The following is a 26592-nucleotide window of genomic DNA, read 5'->3' as shown; positions in this document are numbered from 1 at the left end:
TATTGGAACTTTGGGAAAATTATTCATTCTCTAGTGGCTCTTGGAACCACGTACCTGTCTTTTCCTTACTTGTATCATACATATTAAAATCATAAGCTGCATATTATTACAGGCAGCACCAAAGCCCATCTCTTAAGTCAGGAGAGCTCTTAACACTACAAATGTTTTTCAACCTTAATACATACCTTCTCCTAAGCCATTCAGCTGAACTTCACCAAAATATATCCTGCAAGGAAGAAAGAAAAATATGTTACCAGATTCTTTATTCTAATGGCCTTTAAAGCAAGCACCTAGAAACAAAATAAAACAAACTTTTATTTTCTTATCTACATGAACACCTCTCCAATGGAGCAATAATGCTACTACTTTAATTAAGCTGCAGGCCAAGGGGGTGTATATGGTGAGAGTACTGGTTAAAAAATGAGAAAAATAGCCTTGGCTGGCATGGCACACATCGGCCCACACACCAAAGGGTCGTGGGTTCAATTCCTAGTCAAGGTCTCGTATCTGGGTTGCAGGTTTGACCCCAGTCACAGTGCATGTGGGAAACAATCAATGTGTGTCTCTTACATTGATAATTCGTATTTTCTCTCTCTCTCTCTTGCTTTCTCTCTTTCTCCTCTCTCATTGCCCCCCCTCCCTCCCTTCCACTCTAAAAAAATCAATGGAAAAAATATCCTCCGGCCGAAACCGGTTTGGCTCAGTGGATAGAGCATCAGCCTGCGGACTGAAAGGTCCCAGGTTCGATTCCGGTCAAGGGCCTGTACCTTGGTTGCGGGCACATCCCCAGTAGGGGGTGTGCAGGAGGCGGCTGATCGATGTTTCTCTCTCATCGATGTTTCTAACTCTCTATCCCTCTCCCTTCCTCTCTGTAAAAAATCAATAAAATATATTTTAAAAATATATATATCCTCGGGTAAGGATTAACAAAAGAGAGAGAAAAAGAACAATTAAATGGCAGCTGATATATAGTTTCTTCTTGCCTACCTGGAAAAATAAACATGGGGAGGGTGCTAGATTAATGCTAAAAAAGTTAGAAATGACTTAATAACTATTCTCAGGTACTATATTGTTGCAACAGAACTAGTTAAGTCTCTAATCATTAGTCTTTCCATCCTGCTATCCTAATTCTTTTCAAAACCAGCTCTATACATGTAAGCCAAAGGCTAAAAACCAATGGTTGGTCACTAATATGAAAAAAGGTCTTGCCCTAACCGGTTTGGCTCAGTGGATAGAGCGTCGGCCTGTGGACTCAAGGGTCCCAGGTTCGATTCCGGTCAAGGACATGTACCTTGGTTGCAGGCACGTCCCCAGTAGGCAGCTGATTGATGTTTATCTCTCATCGATGTTTCTAACTCTCTCTCCCTCTCCCTTCCTCTCTGTAAAAAATCAATAAAATATATTAAAAGAGAAAAAAAGAAAAAGAAAAAAGGTCTTGGATGATTTGGGACTCCTGGCTTTCTATGCTCTGCTCTCACACTTTCCTACATATCCTCTACACCACCACTGTGGTCCATCAGACAATGTGATACAGTGCATACCTCGCCCCCATTTCTATGCCTTGCATCTGTTGTAGTCCCCACCTGGAACAATTACCTCCCTCACTCTATCTGCTGAAATTCTCTCTGCCTCAAGGTCTAGCTTGAAGGCCACTTCCTCCATGAAGCCTGTCTTATATCTCCCAGCCAGAACAAATGTTCCCTCTCTATGTTCTCCCAGTACTTTTTTCCTGAGACTGCTATGCAGTTTTCAAGTCCTGCTTTTTATTAAATTACGCATGTACTCATAATGTACTAAACTGTTTTCCCCATTAGATTAGAAACAGCCATAGGGCAGGGCCTCTATATAATTCTTCCTCAGACCTAGGACAATGCTTACATTAAAAAAGCACTCAGCCCTAGAAGGTTTGGCTTAGTGGATAGAGCATCGGCCTGGGAACTGAAAGATCCCAGGTTCGATTCCGGTCAAGGGCACATGCTCGGGTTGCAGGCTCGATCCCCCATAGGAGGCAGCCAATCAATGATTCACTCTCATCATTGATGTTTCTATCTCTTTCCCTCTCCCTTCCTCTCTGAAATCAATAAAATTATATTGTCAAAATATTAAAATTAAAAAAACAAATTGAATTAGCAGTTTGTTAAAAAAAAAGTTTTATTTTAATTCTGGAATATAGAAGACTGGAAATTGCTCAGGATAGACTGTTTTTATGTGTGTTGTTTTTTTAAAATGTTGTTATTGATTTTAGATAGAGGAAGGAAGAGGAGAGCAACATCAATGAGAGAGAAACACCAATCGGCTGCCTCCTGCACATACCCTCTTCTGGGCATGTGACCTGACCTGGAATCAAATTAGCATCCTCTCAGTGCAATGCTCAACCAACTGAGCCACACCGGCCAGGGCAGGATAGTCTATTTTTTAAAGTCTTAAGCTCCTTTCCCTGCTCTGAGGTCCTGTAAGTAGAACCTCAAAATCCAATACATACTGTGCACAAACAAAAGGACAAAGAATGTGGTAGCTGAGTTCATAAGAAAAGATGGATAGACAATCATAGTAAAGCTATAGCACAACTATCCAACCAACCATCTATTCAAAAATTTATCACAGAATATAAATAATCCCTGAATGCCCATCAGACAATGTGCAAAGTGATGAGGCGGACAGTGAGTTAAGGAGGTGAGCTGTTTACCTGTATAATATGACATATTCATGTCCTTGTTTCCTGGAGAGTCTATAAGCCGGTGTCACCCTCGTTATAGCCAGGAGAGACTTCAGCAGCAACGACAGTCTGTTGTACACAGTGTAGGAAACTTTTATTTCTTTATCACACCTGTGGAGCACACAGACACTATCAGCACTCTCTCTTCAACTAACATAAAACAAAGAAAAGAAATGCAATGGCTATAGAGATATTAGTTATGCTCCATCTATTGACCAAGCTTAACTTGTTAGCATTATTCATAACTTCTGACAGAATTTAAACTGCTTTGCAGTCCAAATACATCATTCAGAGTATGACAGCCAATAGAGATGATTGCAAATTAATCACTAGAAATGTATAAAATTAATTATTAACAGATGCTCTGAAGTAAAGGTGTAATTTGTCAGTTTACCAACAGATTGTTGAAATAAGTCAATAAACCAAAGTTTCGCTTTCTCATGTACTGGACACAGGCAGACGGGCAGCAATAGGCACCCAATATATTTTTTTCTAGCTTTGAAGCAGTTATCTTTCTAAAAAATAAAGCAACACAATTAAAAATAGTAGCCCAGCCAGTGTGGCTTAATGGTTGAGCGTCGAACCAGTTTGATTCCCGGTCAGGGCACATGCCTAGGCTGTGGGCTCGATCACCAGTAGGGGGTGTGCAATAGGCAGCTGATCAATGATTATCTCTCATCACTGTTGTTTCTATCTCTCTTTCCCTCTCTAAAATCAATAAAAATATGTTAAAAAATATAATCTAGACAGTAATTCAATGTTGCAATTATATTAATGAAGGTGCAATCACAATTTCAATGTACCACCTGATGAGCTGTTTACCTCTACACATCTGTTTGGTACTAAAATTCTGGACTATAACCTGGCACTTGCTTTCTATTTTTACCAAAAAAATCCCATACTACGTATTTTTATTACAAAAAAATTTTCTCTTGATGTGTTGCTATTTCCTCTATTTTCCTATATGTATAACCTTCTTGAAAAGTGAAACTTAAGGCAGGAGGTAAGCTAATCTGCCTTGAAAGAAAATACAGAAGGGGAATAACATGCATTCCCAATCTATGACCAACACTGTATAAGAAGGAGTAGAGAGGGGAAAGCTCATTGGATGTCTGCCACACAGAAAACAGACAAAATAGAGTAGTCATGTTACAAGAGCTCCCTAGGGATTTAATCAGAGAACTATCTGTACTCTGGGAAAACAACAAACCCTTTCAGCTTTCTTTCTGCTCCTTTCCCTGTGATGTCTGAGTCTCTCTGGACTAATGCTCCCGCTGAAGGTCATCTCTGTGCTAGGGCTGGAAGCCAAGCATGAGCATTATAGCAAAGCTCTACTGGTTTTGTTAAGTGAGCAGAACACCCTCCATGACTGATAACAAAGCCCAGTTTTTCACATGATGTCATCTGCTTTATTCTCAGCTACCACAACCAAGGAACCTAAGATAGAGAACTTACTTTTCATTCATTTCAAGACACCAAATTTCTAGTTCCATGGAATCTCCCTATAGATGGGACAAATGAAAGATATTTCAACTTTATTTGGTTTTTAAAAGTTATCTTCTTACAAAGCACTATACAGTCACTATAAAACATATTAGAAAAGTATAACTAAGCAAAAAAGGGAAAAAAGGATAATTTATAATCCAATCAGTCTCTTTTCTAAGAGTGAAATCAGACCATATATACTATTTTTATCACCTAGACTTTTTATTAATAAATATAACATAGAATTATCCTTATTAAAAATTTTGCATTATTTTAAGTAGTGGCAATAGTATTTCAAAACATGACCATCATTTTATCCAACCAGTCCCCCCCTATTTGGACATACAGGTTGTTTCTAATTTTTCACTACTACAAACAACATTATGATAAATAGCCTTGAGAATAAAACTTTGCACATACATTGAATTAATTTCTTAAGGCAAATTTCTAGAAGTAGAATTCTAGATAAAAAAAGTATTCATTCTTTGAAGACTTTTGCTATTTATATCCAAATTGCTCTTCAGTAAGGCCAACACTTCCAACGAATGAAGAGAGCCTTTCCCTCCAATTCTATAGGGGTATTTTCAGGTGGCACCTACAACTAAAGATATCTAACAAGCTCCTTACTTCAATCTTTTTTAGCTATCTGATGTCTTTAGCCAAACTGTTCAGTCTCTCTCTGTGTTACTCTGAACAGATTTAGCCTTACTGAGTAGGTAAGAAAAAGGAAAGACTAAAGCCAGAATCCCTCAACCCTGTAACACTCCTCTGTGTCACTTAGTGAGAAAGATAGTCACATATTTTGAACATAAGTAACCTTTTTACTAATCCGTTGGAAGAGGGCATTCTTTTATGTTTGAGAGTAAGTGTGGGTTAGTTTGTGGAATAGAGCAGTGGTCGGCAAACTGCGGCTCGCGAGCCACGGTTTGCCGCTCTGTTGACTAATGAGTTTGCCGAACTGAAATAGAGAACTGTATTTGCTCTAGATCAAAGTTAAATATGTGCCCTTAATATACATTCTTTTCATTATACTGTCATTTCTAAATGATGCAATGAATTTGAATCATTTTCCCTACCATCTCCGCCCCCGCACACCCCCCACCCCCGCCAAAAAAAACCACAAGGGATGGATAATAGGAAGTACCCAAAATAAGTTGGTGTGGTTTCTCAGAATACTTTACAGTCAGATTTCACGATGTCTTGGAGAGGAAAGTGTTATTCAAGGGATTTCTTTTGGACTCCCTATGAATCACTATAAAAAATAAATTATACTATACTAAACTGGCAATTCAATAAAGAATAGGAAGTTTTGTTTTATTTGGTTCTAAGGTTTTCATGAAATAAATATTGACAATATTCATTCAACAAAATTCATTAAGAGCTTTCTACATGCTATCCCAGGCACTGTATTAGGCACAGAGATGATTATTTATTTATACGCTGCCTCATTTCAAAAAGAATTTGAAGAACTACAAAGATAAATAAGATGTAGCATAGCTGCTAACTCCAGAATAAAAGTGTAAAGTATGAATAGGGAGATGTAATAATTGCCTACTATGTCATGTTAGCCTCTTTACAAATAAGGATTAAATGAAAAATATTGTAGTCCTGCAATACTGGGAAGTGTTGTATTAGTTAGGTGGTGTTGGTGGGGATGGGGTTAAGTAATTTGGCCAAAGTCACTCAGCTGAGACCTGAACTTGGGTCTGTGTAGCTCCAAACTCTATCTGTTTTTCATTATACCATGCAGCCTCACAATCTTATAGTGGAAATAGATTAATATACACACAAGTAACAATACCTGCCTCAATCCTAATGTGGAATAAGGTAAGCAAAACAAACCAAAAAACAAACAAACCACAATACAGCAAGTTCTACTCTAGAAATGAATACAAAGTACATGGGAAGTCTAAAACAGTTACCTCTCCCTCTAGAAGGGGAAGATTTTCTAGAGCATGTGAGTCTTGAGGATAAGTAGAAACATGTCATATATAGATGATATATACAAAGATGCGGGTGATGAGCCTATATTCCAGGTGGTTGGAAGAAAAAGTACAAAAAACATGACCTCCTCAGAGGATGATGAGAGAAGTTCACAGAGGGAAGGTGCAGGAATAGGGCTGAGTTAGAACCAGAGTGTGAAGAGATTTGAGTGTCAAGTTAAGACCCATCCTAGCCACAACCTTACCTCAGAAGTCTTGAGCGAGATCTCCACACACATAGATCTCCCGACGGCGGGCAGCTGCCCTGCCAGTGCTTTCTTTGCTTCATGTGTAACCTCTGGGATGTCTTTGATTGCTAAATTGAACTGGAAAACAAAAAGGACTTTTCACTCAGAAAGCATTATAGAAACATAAAGCAGTCAAGACTGTATGTTGGATAACGCAGGCACTGCTTTGACTTATTAAGGACCTTGATTCACTTTTTCTTTCCCCATAAGAGGTATCCTGCATCAAAGCTCCAAAGCTCAACTTGAAACTACTAATGACCTAGGACAAAAATTAGTAACAAGATATTTTTGTTTTCTAAAGACTAAGCTTTTCACCTAAAGCATCAGAAAGCCAAGAACCAAATCCAGGACTAACATTCAATGAAAAACATACTTTCCAAGTGAATGGATCAAATGGAATTAGATATTTTAATGTTATGCTTTAGTAAAGCTATAAACAGTATCCCTTATTACTGCACTGGGATTCTTTGTAACAAACACCGAAGTATACCCCTTAGCAAAGAATAGGAATTTTACCCAATCTGAACCCGTTGGGGATGAAGATGAACGAGTACAAATCTTCTCGCCAAGTCGAGCCTGGACAATCACTTGAACAGTCTAAAAAAAAAAAAAAAGTCTAAGATGAAAAACCTTAAATTGGTTTGCTTTCCGATCAGGATTAAAATCCTTACAAAACAGGTTTTAAAGGATGCCAATATACTTTAGAAACTCAAAATGTTCAAGAACAAATAGAAAAAACACTATACAAAAAGAATACTGTAAATATTCCCAAAGACACAGTGTCAACCAATTAGAGGAATTACAGTTTGAGACTTAGAACCTGCAATGTTCTCACATGGCAGAAGGAAGTTGCACATGGTGGCTCTGACTTTCATAAAGAAACAAGTCCAACAGTAGGTGTAAATATTCATTGCCATACACTTATGTAATCCTAGTAGATTTAAACCAAGGATTCCACAATTATTCCTATCTCTTGGCCCATATGGCAAAAGTCTTCCAACTAATTTTACAACCAGCATCTACTGCATGAATTGTTCTTACATGGCAATGTTTGAGAGGAAGGAGTGATAGAAGTGGAAATAATTTTTAGACTTAGAAAAATATAACTTCTAAAGCATTCACAATTCAGTTTTAATTCCTCATTTACCAGAATGGAACAATAAATGAAAGACATTTCAGTTGTGATGTTTAGGGAAATATGCCCAAAAGTCTATCCATTCCGGTCCACAGTCGTTGTTCCCACCCCAAGGGAACATACTGTGCCAATAACCTGGCATAATAGTTTGACATTTCTGCAAACAGCCTTGCAAAAAAAATTTTTTTGAACAAGTAGCTGTGGAAAATTGGAAGCTACTTTTTAGTTACACCCCCAGTACCACCCCCAAACTTCACAGTTTAGTTTACAACAGATAGAGTATCCATCAGAATGGGCAAGCTGCAAGCTGTTATGCTGTATTTCCAAAAAGGGAAAAGCACGGAAGTTATTTCCAACAGTTCTAGGCTCAAGAGAATGGATATTACCTTGAGGGCAAAAAATTTAATGAACTTGTCCAGGTCCTTTCTGTCCTGGGAATTGAGATCAGTTTCCATTGCCTATGGGAATCTAAAACAGAAAAAAATGCTTTAAAATGCGACTAATATCTTTTTAAAGGGATAGCTACATCAACGCATACAGAGATAGTATTACGAGCTGTATGACTAGTCATATAGGAACGAGAAAAAATTCCCCTCTAACTAGGAGCCAAAGTGGAAAAAAAAATTATAATATCTTTTGAGGAAAATAAATTCTACACAAAAAGCTAAATCTAGAGACCTAAAAAAATGAATGAGGATAAGACATTTTATCTGAATCTGAATCTTTGAGCTTTAAATATAACGTAAGTATTAAAAATGTCTTATTACCCAGAATATTAAGAGCTAAATTTTACTGAGACAAAAACTTTGTTAAAGCATAAAATTAATTAGTTTACATTCCTTCAACAGGCCACTAAATCAGTTTAACTTTAGGGAGGTTTATGGAGTTTTTTTGAGAATCTGATGGCAAGATAAGCCCTTTCTCCAGAAAAAAAAAAAAAAGCACATATATGGGAACGTTTGCTGGGGGTTCATGGATTTCATGAAGCAATCATAACACCCTCAGGTTGAATAGTCTGGAATGGAGCTGACAGGAGGAAGAAAGCATTTAGGGAGACAAGAACACGAACAAAGAGGTTTAAAGTAACAGAGATCAAATGGCTTTAGAATGATTAAGTCTTCCAGTTTTCAGAGGATTGTGTATGGATGGGGAAGTAGTATGACTGGTTGGGGCCGGACCATGAAAGTCTTAAATGCAATGCTAGAGCCTGATCTGTACTTAGTAGGCTCTTGAGGAGAGGAAATAACAGAGTAGTAGTATCATCTGAATGGTGCTTTAGAAACACAGCTTTGCTGACCTGTTGTATAATAGCTTTGGGTATGAAAAGCAGGAAAACCAATTAGGTTCTTGGCAATAATTCAGACTTGTGGGCAAGGCTAACACTTTAGTTACAATGATTTGGAAACAGTATGGATGGGAGATATTTTAACACGTTCAGCGCCCAGCCTGTTTTGTCTTCTGGACGGGAAGTATAGTGTCAGTCACCGGTGACTGACAGGGCACTTAACGTGTTAAAGGATTTAAGGACTGACTGCAAAAAGTTTAACAGGGTTTCAATTAACAAAAAAACAGGGAGCCAGGAGGAAAGCTGGTTTTTTTTAAATCTTTTTTTAAAAATATATTTTTATTGATTTCAGAGAGGAAGGGAGAGGGACAGAGAGATAGAAACATCAATGATGAGAGAGAATCATTTGATCAGCCACCTCCTGCATGCCCCCTACTAGGGATGGAGTCTACAATCCAGGCATGTGCCTTTGACTGGAATTGAACCTGGGATCCTTCAGACTGCAGGCGGACACTCTATCCACTGAGCCAAATGGCTGGGGCGGGAAAGCTGGTTTTAAAGAAAAGGTGTAGACAAAAGGAGAGTTGAAATAGGAAGTAATGAGTACAAGTATATATATAAAAAAACCATAATCCACTATTCTTTACTGAGATATAACTTACATGCAGTGAAATGCAAAACTCTTAGGTAGACAGCTCGATAAATACTTTTATTTGTATATACCCTTATAACTGCAATCAGATCAAGCTGTCTCCTACATGCCTCCCATTGGAGATCAAGCATGTGCCCTGACTGGGAATCAAACCATGACCTCCTGGTTCATAGGTCGACACTCAATTACAGAGCTATGCTAGTCAGGCTAATGTTTACTCCGGTGCACGGATTCGTGCACACTGAAAGGAAATTAATTAGAAGGTGGCCAGCGGGGCGGGACTGAGAGAGAAGGGCCAGACACTCCTGGAGCCAACCTCCCGCAGTTCCTCCCCCACCAGCTGCACCTAGGGCAGCGCTGTGGCTTGAAGGGTGTCTGCAGAGTGAGCAGGGTCCCTCTGGCAGGTGGGGTCCCTCAGCCTGGCCTGCGGGGATCGGGCCAAAACCAGCTCTCCGACATCCCCCAAGAGGTCCCAGATTGTCAGAGGGCACTTTTCTTCTCCGGTGATGCACCCCAGAATCGGGCTCCCTCCTCTCTGGTTCCAGGGTGCGTCGAGAACCGCCACTACCAAGTCACCACAGCTCGGCAGCTCCTGCATTGAGCGTCTGCCCGCCCCCCCGCCCCCCCCTCACCCCCCCCCCCCCCCCCGCCGTGGTCAGTGCGCGTCATACCTACCAGTGGGTTGAACGGTGGCTTAGCCTTTTATATATATATATATAGATAGATATCTGGCACATATTAAAATAAACTTGGCATTCATGGAGATAAACCCAAATAACCAAATTCCAACAGATCACACAGACATTAGAAATTAGAAAGATATTAATAGTTATCAGACACAGACTCTAAATTACTATGCTTAATATATTTAATTACATAAAGCATAAACTTAAGAATTTAATGGAGAACTAGGAAGTATAAAAGGAACCAAACAGAAATTCTAGAACTAAAAACACTAAATGAAGAAATCAATGGTTGAGTCTAACAGATTAGACCAACAGAAGATACAATATTGAAAGGGCCAAAAGATAATATATCCAGAATAATGTACAGAGAGGCAAAAGGATAGAAAATAGAGACCAAGCATACAAGAAACACAAAATAAATACTATACACCTTTGGGATACTTTTGAGAAAGGGCAGTATTTAAAGTATTAAATCATCCCATGGCATCAGGTACAAATTGAGACATGAGGGTACCTCATGAGGACACAGCGAGAGGTCTAACATGTGTAATTAGAATCCCAAAGGAAGAGAAGAAAGAATAGAGAAGCAAAATTAGAAAATATATAGCTGAGAATTTTCATGTAGAGGTAAAAAAACAAAATAAAGTGGATAAGTATGGCCTGGCCAGATTACTAGGGAGTCCTGAAAGTGAGCAATAGAGAACCTAATAGTACCTTAGAAGGGAGTCAATGTAGATTATCCCATAAGTAGATTTAGGGACATTAATTTGAATATAGAGAGGGAGAAATGAAATAAAGGGACTAAAAGCAGAGCAACCAGTGAGAAAGCTATTTTAGAAATCCTACCATTACTAAAATCATGTGGGCTAATTTACACACTGGATGTGTAAGTTAAGGTGACACATCAAAAAATGAAGGGAAGAGCAAATAATTTCAAAGAAACAACTGAATGATTCGGCAAGAGATTATATAATGTCTATATTTTCTAATTTTTAACTGAATTTTTTAATGTTTTGGATTCAGGCATTAGAAAGCTCAATATTGTGCCCTAGTCGATTTGGCTCAGTGGATAGAGCGTCTGACTGAAGGGTCCCAGGTTCGATTCCGGTCAAGGGCACATGCCAGGTTGTAGGCTTGATCCCCAGTATGGGGTGTGCAGGAAGCAGCCGATCAATGATTCCCATCATTGATGTTTCTATCTCTCCCTCTCCATTCCTCTCTGAAATCAATAAAAATACATTTAAGAAATAAATAAATAAAAAGCTCAATATTGTAAATTTGGAACAGTTAACAAGACAAAATAGTTAAGTTCATGTGCAAACTGAACAAAACAGTCATTTCCCCACTTCAGGCATCAGAGTTATTATTAAAATACAAAGATCCTTTATTCCACTTAGAAAGTTCTTTGTAGACAAATGAGAAACACCAAAGTTTAAAAACTGAAAGCATCTTCATACCGAAAAGAGTTACAAAGAAAATTTAAAAGAAATAAGCAGACATACTCAGTTTAAAAAAAAGAGGAAGAGGAAAGAAAAAGGACAAAAAGAAAGCAGAAGTATTTATAACGGAATTCCAGGTCAAAAGTTATGAAATGAGATTAAAAGGGACACTGAGTAGTGATAATCTCTGAAAAATGTAAGAGCCATAAATTTTTGTTTTTGTTTTGTTAATCCTTACCCAAGGATATCTTTTCCACAGATTTTTAAAGTGGAAGGCAGGGAGGGCAGGGGAGAGAGAGAGAAGAGAAGAAAGGAGGGAGGGAGGGAGGAAGGAAGAGAGAGACAGACAGACAGACAGGCACATCAATTGGTTGGCTCCCACAGGTACCCTGAACAGGGAACCCTGACCAGGGCCAGGGATCAAACTTGCAACTAGGTACATGCCCTTGACTGAGAATCTTAACCCATGCGATCGCCTGTAGAGAGCTCCTGGGCAGGCACATGAGCATTTCTTTAATTATTGTCAGCTGAAGCCAGTGGCGCTGGTAGAGCCACCTCCTGGAAACACACCTTGCCAGAGGCAGGAGTGTTGTCAGCTGGACCTTCATCCCAGGCCCCAGGGGATGGGTTTCGTTATCTAAATCCAGCCAAGCACCAGGAATGAATAAGACTCGGGCCCACCCAAGAATGCACATAATCTCCTTTGTCTTGACCTTTAGTAAAACTTCCTGGTTTTTGCTGTATAAAATAAACTGGCTGTATTGGCTCTGGGTCCCTGTCTCTCCATCCGAGGACAGTGGTCCCACCTGGCCCCAGCTTTTTCCTTCCATCTCTGTGTCTCTTTCTTTCACTTTCTCAATCCCCAGCAGCCCCTACTGAGGAACCGGACCTCTCTCTAGCCGCACTAAAAGAAATATTTACAATGGCCGACCAGCCACACCAGCCAGGGCCATAAACCTTTATACATTAGCAATATAGCAATAAAATACATGAAGCAAAAATTCCTAAAGGTATTAGCACAGCTTGATAAGAACAAAAATATACCTGAAGACACAACATACCTCTTTGAGCACTCAAGTAGACATAAACAAAAATACAGAGGATCTGAATATATATATAGTGGCATATACGCAAGTCACGCAAATCTTTCTCTTTTTTTTAATCCTCATCTGAGGATATTTTTTTTACCACTGATTTTGAGAGAGAATGGAAGAGTGGAAGGGAGGGGAAGCGACAGAGAGAGGGGAAACATCAATGTGAGAGAGAGACATCAATTGGTTGCCTCCTGCATGCGCTTGGACCAAAACCAGGGCCAGGGATAGAACCTGCAACCGAGGTACATGCCCTGGACCAGAATCGAACCCGTGACCCTTCTGTCCTTGGGCCAATGCTCTAACCACTGAGTTGAACCGGCTAGGGCCAATCTTCGTTTCGTATAAAATGATGATTTAAAAAAATGATAAATAATAATACTAGGCAATATGCAGCTCAAATATTAGCTGAACAACAGTGAACTTTTTTAAAAAAATGATTTTTAAAACTGAGGGGGAGAAAGAGTGAGAGACAGAGAAACATCCGTTGGTTGACTTCCATATGTGCCCCAACCAGGGATGGGAGCCGCAACACAGATATGTGCTCTGATCGAGTATGGCAATGGCAATCTTTTGGTGCACTGGACAACGTTCAAACTATTGAGCCACTCAGGTAAGGCCAGCCTGCATTTCTTTTTTTTTTCTTTTCTTTTTTTCAATTAACAGTAATCGCGCCTCGGATAAACCTCATTGGCTACGGATACTGCCATTTCTTAATGGCCAGTCTCTACTTTTCTTTCAGTCGAAAACAAACAAACAAATTAAGGCCCTGGCCAGGTAGTTCAGTTGGTTAGAGCATCATCCCAAAACACCAAGGTTGTGGGTTTGATCCTGGGTCAGGGCACATACAAGAAGCAACGAATGAATGCATAAATAAGAAGAACAATAAATTGATGTTTCTCTCTCTTTCTCTACAATAAATTTAAAACAAAACAAGAAACTTTAAGTTGAATAATAAAAGGTCATAACAGTGAGGAATTTTTTTAAGTGTACTCTTCATTCTCTGTGATCTAAGCAGCTCTCCAAACACAGTATTATGAATGTAATTATTAATTTCTTCTGGGATAAAGTAAAAACGATTTTAAAAGGAAAATAAATACTTAAAAACAAAGTTTTAGGTACTTCTAGGCATTCCTAAGATTAAATAACTTTTTTCCAGAAGGTGCAATAAATTCGAAATAGTAAAAAATAGCCTTGAAAAATCACTTATATAGTAACACTTTAGTCTTTGGAAGCTCAAAAGTTAATGTCTTAGGCTATTTTTTGCATTTAGACTATAGACTCCTTGCTGAGTCATCATGGAAAATATAAGCTAATGCAGTTGGGTGGATGGGGGCAGGAAAGACAATAAGGAAAAAGATTTATTGCCCCCACCTCAATACAGTACAATTCCAGTACTATGGTAGGATCCCACTGTGTCCAACTGATTTAGTCCCTAAATAAAATACTATAATTTGGTGTTTAATAGCTGAAGATTTACAGTTTTTGCTTCAATTTTAATAACCACTCTTGAGGACAAAAAAATGCAAGTACTCAATAATTATTGTTAGGTGTAAGTACAGTAATGGAAAACCCAGTGGTTTGCAAATTTTATGAAATGTAAATCTCAAAAGTTGGCATAGTCTCCTTAATTTTATACTCAAAGGCATACAATTCGGGAACAGTGAATAAATTTACATGTGCTTTACTATACAAATCAGTATATGTGACACTTGCTCCAGCACTTATTCATCATCCATTGTGTACTAAAAATATTAACTCAGGATTCCATTCTACAAACATTTATAAGACTTCTGCTCTTATAAATGCTTGTGGAAAAGGGAATTGAAAACAAAAAATTTGTAATGTAGTTGGAGCCACAATACCCACACATGAAAAGAACACTCATAAAACAACACAAGAAAATCTGGAAGTTAACTTAGTGTAAGGGAAGGATCTATTGTTTCTTATTATTGCACATCTCCCATTAAAGGTGTTCAATAAGATTCTACCATCTTAGGAGATGAGTTTTAAACAAAGAACAAGAAAACAGGTACTTTTTTTTCTTTAATATTCATTCATTCACATTCCTTCTCCTGATCTCTCTCCCTCTTTTTTCTCTTTCTAGAGGTAGGATGACCAGGAGAGGAAGAAACACTGAAAGTGAAATACTACGCTGAACTGACCAGGAAAACTGAGAACTGGCTGAGAAAGTGAAAACTGAGATGAGTTAGTGATGAACCCAGGAAGGTGCTTAGCCACTTACCCAGCGATTTATTTAATGAGAATGGATCGCAGGTTTCCTCAGGTCGTTCCACTGCCAGTAAGAAGATAGTCGTGAACCTTGGGTCCCTTTTTTCACTAGTCAACAGTCACCCTCACCTACACGCGGAGTACATATTTGGCACTCAGCAAATCTTGATTGGATGAAAACCTAACCACACTCATATTGGTACCCAACCCCGGAGTTATGGACCCAAAATTATCTCCAAAACCCCTTAGGACTTAACCCAAGGAACTGAGAAAGTAGAGACGAAAGCTCTGGGACCTCTGTCAAGACTGGGAACAATCAAGGGCCAATGTAGCCCAACCCGACTTCCCAGAGAAAGCTCAGGGGCCTGAACTGTGGCTGGTCAGCATCAGCTTCCCAAGGAGGCCCCCCGACACGCCGCAGATCCATAGCCTCCCACCCGGGGGCGCTGACAGATCTGGGGGTATCCCCTCCAAAGTTAGTACCTGCAAAGCTGCGACACAAAGAGTGGCTCGGGGCTCTCATTACGGAGGCAGGGGCCTGGGGCCGGCCAGCTGCGCCTCCCGGCCGAGGGTTCTGCGCTCCGGAGCAGTAGTGACAGCCCCGGTCGCAGACAGACAGTTCACCCCTCAGTAGGCTCGTGGATCGAAGACCCCCCAGATATTCGCTCTCAAGACTGAGCGAGTCGTCGCACACACGTCGACCGCAGCTCTTTAACTCTCATCACAACTCAAGCGATCACTCCTGCTTGAAGTCCTTCGGCCGGCCGCTTCCCGGCGCCGCCATCGTTAGTGTTTGTTTTCATCTGCTTCGGTGAACGCGGGGGGAGGAAGAGGGCTACGGGGAAAATACAGCTGTCTAACTTCAGCCGCACTTTCGCTACACCTGAACGCCCTATTTAATCTCTTTCCTCTTCGAAATTCCCATAAAAATTTATTTCTTTTCCATATGCCTTTATGGCCAATATTTCCCAGCGTCTCAGAAGAAAAGAAAAGCGTAAAGAACGGGGTCTTTGAAAGAGATAGAACATTTGGGCCGCATGAGGAATGTGCACGGCCGAATCGCAAGTCACTGCGGCAGGGACCAGCGAGGACGCGGCGTGGGGCGGACGCTGACGCGGAGGGGGCGGTGCCTATGCTGAGCAGCGTGGCGGATTGTGCGCGACTGCCGGTTCCGGAGGAGGGCGGAACCAGGTTGGGTGGGAGGGGAATGTGGCTGGTAACCTGGCAGCCTCCGAGAGGTGGGTGAAGGACTCTTAGCTGACTTTTTGAGTAGCCGACGCGCTCAGGTTTACGGGATATTCCTTTTCCGTATTTAAGGCCCCTCTTAAAAGCGGCGCAGTCGACTCCCCACCCTAGCTCTCTCAGCGTCTTCTTTCGCACCTTCCTTCTAACTTGTTGGGTCCTCTCTGTTTCCTAGCCCCTCAGCCTCACGATTGTTAGAGCACACAATCCACCTCCATCAGCCTGGGTCTTGAGTAGTTTTCCTTCCCCCACTTCTCCCTTGTTAGACCGGTTTGAGCACCACCACCACCCCCTTCCGTCCAGTACTTAGCAGGGGGAGCCAGAGAGCTTTGGGTGAAGAAACCCGCTGTGACTAATCCCTGCCCTTAAGTCACCTCCTTCGTGGACTGTATAGTTAGGAGCAGACAGACCTCTTTTACCTCGTGGATAATTATGCCATCACCTCCATTAATCTTTTGCTCTTCTCAGTTCAAATGCCAGGGAGAAAATAAGCCACCAAAGTACAACTCCCATTATCCTTGAAACCAAAACGAAGACTGTCATGCAGCCATGAGTTAGTGGAATAAAACCCAGAGTTACAAGTATAGCACCTTTTGCTTGAACAACATAGAAATTTGAGAAGAGGAGTTATTGTAACCTTGGAATCACTTTAAAGTCTTTGGTAGTTTTCTAATGTGTTTTTTTCTTTTAACCTTTACAGAGAGAAGATTATAAATGCCAGAGCCATTTAACTGATGGTTAGCTGTTGGATTCTGACACTTCTTTACCTTCTTGCACCAAGGTCTTCACTGGGAAGAATTCAGGAAAAATAGCAGTGGAAAAGAGTCAACACATGTACCATGGCTATACCTATAACAGTGCTTGATTGCGACCTCTTACTGTATGGCCGAGGTCACCGGACATTGGACCGTTTTAAGTTGGATGATGTGACTGATGACTACTTGATGTCCATGTATGGGTTTCCTCGACAGTTCATTTATTACTTGGTGGAGCTCTTGGGAGCGAGTCTTTCTAGACCTACTCAGAGATCCAGGGCTATTAGCCCAGAGACACAGATCCTTGCAGCACTGGGTTTCTATACTTCAGGTTCCTTCCAGACTCGGATGGGAGATGCTATAGGAATCAGTCAGGCATCTATGAGTCGATGTGTTGCCAATGTCACCGAAGCACTTGTGGAAAGAGCCTCACAGTTCATTCGCTTTCCAGCTGACGAAGCCTCCATTCAGGCTCTGAAGGATGAATTCTATGGGTTGGCTGCGATGCCAGGGGTAATAGGAGTGGTTGACTGTATCCATGTGGCAATCAAGGCACCAAATGCTGAAGACCTCTCCTATGTGAACCGCAGAGGTCTGCATTCTTTAAACTGCCTGATGGTGTGTGACATCAGAGGCGCACTAATGACTGTGGAAACAAACTGGCCAGGCAGCCTCCAGGACTATGCTGTGCTGCAGCAGTCTTCTCTCAGTAGTCAGTTTGAAGCTGGAATGCACAAAGATAGCTGGCTGCTTGGTAAGTTTGCAAGTGGAAATGCTTGATTTTGTAGCCATAGGATTATGTAGCAGAGTAAAGGAAATATGGGAGTCTATAGATTTGAGTCTCCGTTCTGTCCTTTTTTTGAGACCTCAACTAAAAACTCTTTGAGCCTTAATTTTTTAAAAAAATATATTTTATTGATTTTTTACAGAGAGGAAGGGAGAGGGATAGAGAGTTAGAAATGTCGATGAGAGAGAAACATCGACCAGCTGCCTCCCGCACATCCCCCACTGGGGACGTGCCCGCAACCAATGTACATGCCCTTGACCGGAATCGAACCTGGGACCCTTCAGTCCGCAGACCCATGCTCTATCCACTGAGCCAAGCCGGTTTTGGCGAGCCTTAATTTTTTTAAATCATCATTTAGCCCTGGCCAGTATGGCTCAGTCAGTAGAAGCGTTGTCCAATACACAGAAAAGTCCTTGGTTCATTTCCTGGTCATGGTACACAAGGTGAGTTCTGGAGGCAGTTGATTGATGTTTCTCTCTCTCGCTCGCGCGCGCTCTCTCTCTCTCTCTCTCTCTCTCTCGCGCGCTCTCTCTTCCCCTGTCTCTAAATATCACTGAAAATGTCCTCGTGTGAGGATTTTTTTTAAGCCACAATTTAAGACATGTATTAAAGTTTTAAAAGCATAATTTTTGACCCAGATCACTTCTACGGGTTTACATGGTTGTACATTTCATAAACATGGACATGGGTGGTGTAAAATAAAATTACATATAAGAACTTGCCTTGCAATAGGGTTTTGTAGTTGCAAACAACAAGCCTACAAAAACAGTCCCTTAAATGCAGCCAAAATACTTATCACTGTAGATCTGTTAAATAGCCATACAATTGAACCTTAGTTTTTATTATTTGTAACATGGTGAAAATAATGCCAACAGCAGTAATACCTATTGTTAAAATTAGACAATATACTGTATATGAAAGTTCACCATAAAGTATTGTACAAATATATTATTTTTGCCATTGGTGATTGTCACTGTATGAAAATTCTAGTAGACAGTTGTTATAGGAACTTCACAGATCTGCCCAGTTGTCATTGGAAAGCCTGTGTAATGATATGAGTAGAACAAGGACACATTCAATACTGAGCAGTGCAAACTGGGGTGACTGTACAGCTGTGAGTGATACTGTTAGTTAACAGTGATAAAAGCCTTGAGCCTGGCAGCTTAGTGGTTGGTTGGTTTTATTTTATTTTTCTAGTATTTTTATTGATTTTTAGAGAGGAAGGGAGAGGGAGAAAGAAATATGATGCAAGAGTGAAACATCATCAGCTACCTCTTGCACGCCCCACCAGGGATCCTAGCCTGCAACCAGGGCATGCACCTTGACCAGGAATCAAACCAACAACCCTTAGGTGCACAGGATGACACCCAACCAACTTTGCCATACTAGCCAGAGTGGTTGGTTGGTGTTAAAGTACTACTCTGGCTCTAGACGGTTTGGGTCAGTGGATAGAGCATCGGCCCACGGACTGAAGGGTCCTGGGTTCAATTCCAGTCAAGGGCACATACCTTGGTTGCAAGTTACCCAGCTCTAGTTGGGGTGCATGCAGTAGGCAACCAATCAATGTGTCTCTTTTTTATATATATATATTTTATTGATTTTTTTTACAGAGAGGAAGGGAGAGGGATAGAGAGTTAGAAACATCAATGAGAGAGAAACATCCATCAGCTGCCTCCTGCACACTCCCCACTGGGGATGTGCCCGCAACCGAGGTACATGCCCTTGACTGGAATCGAACCTGGGACCCTTGAGTCCACAGGCCGACGCCAAACCGGTCAGGGCATCGATGTGTCTCTTTCACATCAATGTTTCTCTCTCTTCCTCTCCCTTCCACTCTCTCTAACCGCTGCTCTACAGCAGCGGTTCTCAACCTGTGGGTCACGACCCACAGGTTGAGAACCGCTAACAGGGTCACCTAAGACCATCGGAAAACACAGATATTTACATTACGATTCATTAACAGTAGCAAAATTACAGTTATGAAATAGCAATGAAAATATTTTTATGGTTGGGGGTCACCACAACATGAGGAACTGTATTAAAGGGTCGTGGCATTAGAAAGGTTGAGAACCACTGGGCTAGAGCATCAGCCTATGAACTGAAGAGTCGTGGGTTCAATTCCGGTCAAGGGCATATACCTCAGTTGCAGGCTGGACCCCTGGCCTGGTGAGGATTAACAACAACAACAAAAATCTTCAAGGAAAGAATCTAGACATCCTTTTTTTTAATCCTCACCTGAGGATATTTTTTTCTATTGCTTTTCAGAGACAGTAAAAGGGAGGGAGGGAGGGAGAGAGAAAGAGAGAAGCATCGATATGAGAGAAGACACATCGGCTGGTTGCCTCCTGCTTGCACCCAGACCAAAGGGATGGAACCTGTGACAATTTGGTGTTTGGCTGACACTCCAACCATTGAGCACACTGGCCTAGGACTAGACATCCATTTTTAACAGGTGCCCTAAATGGTTTATACAAACAGATAGGTTTGGAAAACACTGATGTCTAGAGGATATGAGCACAGTAGAGTAATATAGGGGTAGTTTGGCAAGATTATGAGGAACAACAAGGTGTTAAAAAATAGGGAGAGCGAGAAGACGGCTGGCTGATTGTATCTTAATAACATCAGATTTGTAAAATAGTTCTAGATTTGCCAAATCTAGAATAAGCTGTGATTCTCCTTTGTTTTCTGGGTGTTACTTTTTAGCATATTTTAAGTGTAGGTGTTATCCCTTTATGACCTTATTCTCATCTGTCCCTTCAGAGTGTATTACCTAACTCCCCTTTTCTAAATGAATGTGTTCCTGCAAACAAATCAGCCTGAGTTCTTATTTCCTCAGCTTTTGGCATAGTTCTGTTAAGCAGCTTTGATAAAATATGCCAGAATGTCTTATAAATGACTGATCATGTAAGCAATTGTAATTTGTTTAGCAACTCTGATCCTAATCCCCTCCTGAGTGTCTGTCTTCCATTGGTATTGGGATTATAATCAGTTAAAGACCATCAAACATTTTTTTTTATTTTTTTTTACAAAATATATTTTATTGATTTTTTACAGAGAGGAAGGGAGAGGGACAGAGAGCTAGAAACATCGATGAGAGAGAAACACCGACCAGCTGCCTCCTGCACACCCCCCACCGGGGATGTGCCCGCAACCAATGTACATGCCCTTGACCGGAATTGAACCCGGGACCCTTCAGTCCGCAGGCCGACGCTCTATCCACTGAGCCAAACCGGCTTCGGCCATCAAACATTTTATAAAAAGTTTATCTTAACTGGTTTGTCCTGAATGTCTCCCCATTTAAGGCTCATATTGTTTCTTACAGAAACATTTTGCAAATATCATTTAGTATCTCTGTGCTTTGGCATTCATCTTAAATGTTTATCTTATTCTCTTTCACAGCATTACACTATTGTTTTAGTGACTCTGAGTCCAACATTAGCATTAGTGACTAGCTTCTTCCCCTTCCTTTGCCTGACATATCAAAGGATGGCTGACATATATTTTGATCTTTTCATTTGTAAAATGAGTTCCATAATATCTAACCTAGAAGACTTGGGATTGGATAACAAGGGATAATATTTTCAAAATTTCCCAGCAGAGTGCCTATGACTCATTGAGTACATAATAGGTATTCAGTGAATCATAGGTATTATTTTCATTATTATTTACATCACTAGAGGCCTGGTGCATGAAATTTGTACACAGGTAGGGTCTGTAGGCCTGGCTGGCAACCAGGGCCAATCTGTGGGGCAACCAGCAGGGTGATTGTGGGGTCCCCACTGGCACCCACCTTGGCTGGCCTGGCGCCGCCGGCTAACCGACCCCGCCCCCCGCAACCACTGGTCAGGGCCTGAGGGCTGGGGGCAGCACCTGCGTTGAGCATCTGCCCCTGGTGGTCAGTGTGCATCATAGCAACCAGTCATTCCACTGTTTGGTCTCTTTGCATATTAGGCTTTTATTATATAGGATTTTCTTCTTTAAAAAAATATTTGTATTTAATTCAGAGAGGAAGGGAGAGGGAGAAAGAGAGATTGAAACATCAATGATGAGAGAGTATCATAGATCAGCTGCCTTCTACATGCCCCACACTGGGGATCAAGCCCACAACCTGGGCATGTGCCCTGACCGGGAATCAAACCATGACCTCCTGGTTCATATGTCAACACTCAACCACTAAGCAACACCAACTAGGCTACATAAGTTTCTTAAATTGAGTATTTAGTAGGGGTGAGTTCAATTAAAATAGATTGTACTTAGGACAAATAGGAAAAAGGGCAGCCAAATATAAAATTTGAAAATTTTGGGGGACTTCAAATATTTAAAGTTAATCTAGTACACCTAAAACTAATACAATCAATGTATGTCAATTATATCTCAACTAGAGGCCCAGTGCATGACATTTGTGCACGTGTGTGGGGTCCCTCAGCCTGGCCTGCACCCTTTAGTAGTCTGGGGAGCAGGCCTAAGCCGCAGTCAGATATCCTTAGTGCTGCTGCAGAAGTGGGAGAGGCTCCCACCACCACCGCTGCACTCACCAGCCGTCAGCCCAGCCTGTGGCTGAGCAGTGCTCAGGGGGAAGTTCCCGCATTGAGCGTCTGCCCCCTGGTGGTCAGTGCGCATCATAATGACCGGTCGTTCCACCATTCAGTCATTTGCATATTACCCTTTTATTATATAGGATAACATTTTTTTCATTACAGAAATATTTTGTTTTTAAAAACTATTTGATTAATGAGAGAGAGAGAGAGAGAGAGAGAGAGAGAGAGAAACATCAATTTGTTGTTCTACTTATTCATGCATTCATTGGTTGATTCTTGTACATGCCCTGACCATGGAACCTACAACCTTGGGGTATCAGGATGATGCTCTAACCAGCTGAGCTACCTGGCCAGGGCACAAAAAGTATTTTTAAAAGCAAAGTTAATCCAGTTCTTAGAAATGTAAGCTCCTAAAAGAAAGGTATACTATATATTTTGGTACCTAGTATTCTCTATAACTATTTACTGAAATTAATGGTGAGTCAGGACAACAATTATGCAAGTTGGTAAGCTAGGGCCTGTTTGTCTTGGATTTCTAAGTGGTTGTGCTTCTGTGAGACATTTCATCTGCCAGATGTAATGAGTCAAGACAATTAAACATTATAGAAGCATCGTACTGTTGCGTTAGGACATTGCATCCCAGTTTTTGTTTTATTTTTAGCACTTCCCAAGATCATTTGATAGGTTACCTAAGGGAAATGCTTCCTGTACATTATTTTAATTGACTTCTGATTTTATTTCTTCATCACTGTTATTATTTGCATCATCGTATTTGTGCTCTACTTGTTAATGTGAAGTTCTACAAGTTCCTCTGTTACAAAGAAATGTAGGAAGGCAGGACATCTAAGTTCTGGTCTCTACCACAGATGCTGGAACTTTTATTCATAGCAGAATGAATTATTATGAAATACTCTGGAATCCCTATGTAGTACATTCAGACCTGACATTTTAGTGGTAAAATTTAGAAATTTTTTCACAAGTGTTTTGAGATCTTGTGGCAGAATTCTCTTTATCTCTCTTTCGTGTTAGCTCTTTAGAGATTTTGAAGATTAGTTTGTGATAAATTATCAGGAATTTTATTTCCTCCAGTGCCTTCACCTCCTTCCTACATTTTTTCAGATTTGGCTTTCTTTAGCTATCAGCCTTTTTCTCTGTTGGTTTTAACCAAGGATATTCCCAGCTAAGATTCATGTCTACCTGCTTGTGACTCTGGCATGCCTTCTCTTTACCAGAGCATTTTCCTCTTGGTTTTTCGGTTGTGCATTGGCTCCAGAGGCTGTTGTCCATTCTCTGTATATGTGCCTGGATTTTCCTTTTTGTTTGTATTCCAACTATGATCATTCATGATTTATTTGGGCCTTCCCCACAGGTGACAGTTCCTTCTTTCTCCGTACCTGGCTTATGACACCACTTCACATTCATGAAACTCCAGCTGAATATCGCTATAATGTGGCCCACTCTGCAACTCACAGTGTGATTGAGAAGACTTTCCGAACCCTCTGCTCCCGATTCCGCTGCCTGGATGGGTCCAAGGGGGCACTACAGTACTCACCAGAGAAGTCCAGCCACATCATCTTGGCTTGTTGTGTCCTCCACAACATCTCCTTGGAGCATGGAATGGATATTTGGTCCTCTCCAATGACAGGACCCATGGAACAACCCCCCGAGGAAGAGTATGAGCACATGGAGTCCCTGGACCTAGAGGCTGACCGGATCCGTCAGGAGCTGATATTCACTCATTTTAGCTAATGTGAAAGGTGGAGGTAGGGGAGGTGGGGGGGAGGGAAACTTCCCAGAAGGAGCTATGACAAACTTTCTCCCTCACCAGCCTCTACACAGTTCCATCATCTAGCATGACTAAGTGTGGACACTTGTCACAAATTGACATTTAATCTGTATTTTTTAGAAGAGTTGGGGCTATACCAGAATATTTTGATTCATTTGTATTTCTATTAATATTAACTAAACAAAAATCAGGACAACACTTCCCTGCTAAGCATTGAACTCCAGGTTGAGCCTCAGTTATTTGACAGCTCACTGGTTGTGGTCATTTATGATTGTGCCTACAACCTCAAAGCAAAGGAGAAAATGGCATTTAGCCAGAACACTTTCTTTTTGTTTCAATTATCTGGAGATTTCAAATGAAAACAATATTTATTTGTCCTGAATTATTTGGGTGGCATTTTAGCTTTTCTACTTTGCTGCCTAGATAGGCATCATTTGAGGCAAGTGTAAAAAGTACTGTAGCCAGCTGGTGTGGCTCAGTGGTTGAGCATCAATCCATGAACCAGGAAGTTAATAGTTACGTTCTGGTCAGGGCACATGCCCAGGTTGTGGGCTCCATTCCCAGTAGGGAGTGTGCAGGAAGCAGCCAATCAATGATTCTCATCATTGATGTTTCTATCTCTCCCTCTCCCTTCCTCTCTCTCTAAAATCAATAAAAACATTTTTAAAGTAATTTTTTAAAGTTCAAGAATGGTCTTCTGACAGGTAAATGTCTACTAATCTGAGTTTGCAGACTTGTATATTTAAGAAGATGTTAGGAAATCAGAAAAACAAAAACAAACAGCCCAGCTGGCATGGCTCAATGGCTGAGCGTTGACCTGTGAACCAGGAGATCACAGTTTGCAGTTCTCTCTCATCATTGATGTTTCTATCTCTCCCTCTCTCTTCCTCTCTGAAATCAATAAAAATATATTTAAAAACAAACAAATCAAGAAAGATGTTAGGGACAGTCTGAAACCTCTATCTTTAGTCTTTCTTCAGTAATTGGACTGTTACTCGGACCTAAGTCCTAGGGAGAACATCTGGACTCCAATCTCCTTTTTCCAACCCTGAGTAGGAGTTAGAGGCTAAATGGGTTTAAGAACCTAATCAGCTTAAGGAAGACAAGTCATATATAGATAAAATAGTAAGCTTATACTTTACAGGAGATCTGAGCACCCTGATAAATTGATGGACAGCCCTAGCCAGTTTTGCTCAGTGGATAGAGCCTTGGCCTTCAGACCAAAAGGTCCCAGGTTTGATTCCAGTCAAGAGTATGTATGTACCTTGGTTGCAGGCTCCTCCCCAGCCCTGGCCCTTTTCAAGACTCGTGCAGGAGGCAACCAAGGAATGTCTCACATTGACATTTCTCTCTCTCCACTCTCCCTAAAAATCAATGAAAAAATATCCTCAGACGAGGATTAACAAAAAAGGAAACATAAATAAATAAACTAATGGACAGGAGAATCACCCAGGTTTTGACAGCTCACATCACAGATCAATCACATTTCTTATGATTGTGATATTAGAATGTCTGTTTGACCATTCAGCTTTGAAACTCCTTATACCAAAGGAAGATTTAAGGAAGGCATATGAAAGCATTAAAAAGGAGAGGTAAAAAGAATATAATTTCTTCATTTGAAATTAATTTTGAAGTTAGACCTATTTGAATATCTTATCTATACTAATAAAAGCCTTGGAGGTGATCAGGCCAGCAGGGGAGGGCAGTTGGGGGCGATTAGACCAGCAGGGGAGCAGTTAGGCGTCAATCAGGCCAGTAGGGGAGCGGTTAGGGGGCGATCAGGCTGGCAGGCAGGTGAGTGGTTAGGAGCCAGAGGTCCTGGATTATGAGAGGGATGGGGCCTAAACTGGCAGTCGGACATCCCCTGAAGGGTCCAAGATTGGAGAGGGTGTAGGCTGGGCTGAGGGACTCCCCCCATAATCCCCTCTGTGCATGAATTACGTGCACCAGGCCACTAGTACTGATATAAAAAACACTGATTGGAATAATGAAAGTGTAAATTAAGTTCACACATTGTGGCTTCACTAGAACAAAAAAGGAGACTTTCCTGAGGATTATCTCATTCCCAGTTTTTCATCCATTCACTGTGTGATGCCTCTGATTTGTCTTCTTGGATAATTTCCTACCTGCCTTTGGCAGTGTTAATCTGGTGATATTCAAAGTAAAGAAATGAACAGCTGATGACAGAGAAATTTGGAAATAAATTGAGGGTGACTCATCCTCAAGATTAAAAACAATTATGGTTTATTATCTGCTGTTTATTTCTACTCCAAATTTTATTTTCCATCATCATCCTACTCTTTAAAGAGTAAAAGAGTAGGTTCAAAAAAAAACAAAAGTGCATTTGGCAGAAGGTTGAGCTTAATATGTACAATGAAGTCATTGAGATGAGAGTGTACAACAAAGAGGTGACTGTAAACTTCAGCTCTACTTATTGTGCAACAGAGGTGCCCTATTATATATTTTTTCTTTGTAAAGTTTAACCTGTGAACCATGCTTGCTTGGTCTCCTTCATAAGGCAATATTTTTTAAA

The 26592-nt window shown here is 40.9% G+C and overlaps 2 protein-coding genes across 7 annotated transcripts in view; one reads left to right on the top strand and one right to left on the bottom strand.

The window, feature by feature from the left end:
• Window positions 1–15762, bottom strand: part of ATG13 (autophagy related 13) — a 31990-nt gene extending 16228 nt beyond the window's left edge. For 3 of the 5 annotated variants that reach the window (XM_079788693.1, XM_079788689.1, XM_079788692.1), the window contains exons 1-8: window positions 15435–15762; window positions 14965–15080; window positions 7953–8034; window positions 6948–7028; window positions 6390–6509; window positions 4172–4218; window positions 2687–2827; window positions 186–226 (exon numbers count right to left, since the gene is read on the bottom strand). In XM_079788693.1, the coding sequence (XP_079644819.1) occupies window positions 186–226; window positions 2687–2827; window positions 4172–4218; window positions 6390–6509; window positions 6948–7028; window positions 7953–8021 (499 nt within the window). In that variant the 5' untranslated portion in view covers window positions 8022–8034; window positions 14965–15080; window positions 15435–15762. The remainder of the gene's footprint in view (window positions 1–185; window positions 227–2686; window positions 2828–4171; window positions 4219–6389; window positions 6510–6947; window positions 7029–7952; window positions 8035–14964; window positions 15081–15434) is intronic. The other 2 variants (XM_079788690.1, XM_079788691.1) reach the window with 2 other exon arrangements.
• Window positions 15763–16103: 341 nt separating this feature from the next.
• On the top strand, window positions 16104–24054 carry HARBI1 (harbinger transposase derived 1). Of its 2 annotated transcripts, none has more exons than XM_079789515.1 (3): window positions 16104–16142; window positions 16894–17702; window positions 23643–24054. In XM_079789515.1, exons 2-3 carry the CDS (start codon window positions 17033–17035, stop codon window positions 24020–24022), a joined length of 1050 nt encoding a protein of 349 aa, XP_079645641.1. In that variant the 5' UTR covers window positions 16104–16142; window positions 16894–17032; the 3' UTR covers window positions 24023–24054. The 2 variants fall into 2 exon arrangements, with proteins under 2 accessions (XP_079645641.1, XP_079645640.1); XM_079789514.1 differs by having other exon boundaries at window positions 16117–16189.
• Window positions 24055–26592: the final 2538 nt, after the last annotated feature.

This window comes from Cnephaeus nilssonii (genome assembly GCF_951640355.1).
Source record: "Cnephaeus nilssonii genome assembly, chromosome: 13".
NCBI classification, from domain to species: domain Eukaryota; kingdom Metazoa; phylum Chordata; class Mammalia; order Chiroptera; family Vespertilionidae; genus Cnephaeus; species Cnephaeus nilssonii.
The sequence above is the reverse complement of the archived record's forward strand: the minus strand, read 5'-3'. Positions and strand labels throughout refer to the sequence as shown.

Bases quoted from the DNA above. Each gene is read 5' to 3' on its own strand.
- HARBI1 (XM_079789515.1), top strand. From the start codon at position 17,033: ATGGCTATACCTATAACAGTGCTTGATTGCGACCTCTTACTGTATGGC. The intron at 17,703-23,642 runs GTAAGTTTGCAA...CCTTCCCCACAG, and splicing joins CAAAGATAGCTGGCTGCTTG to GTGACAGTTCCTTCTTTCTC.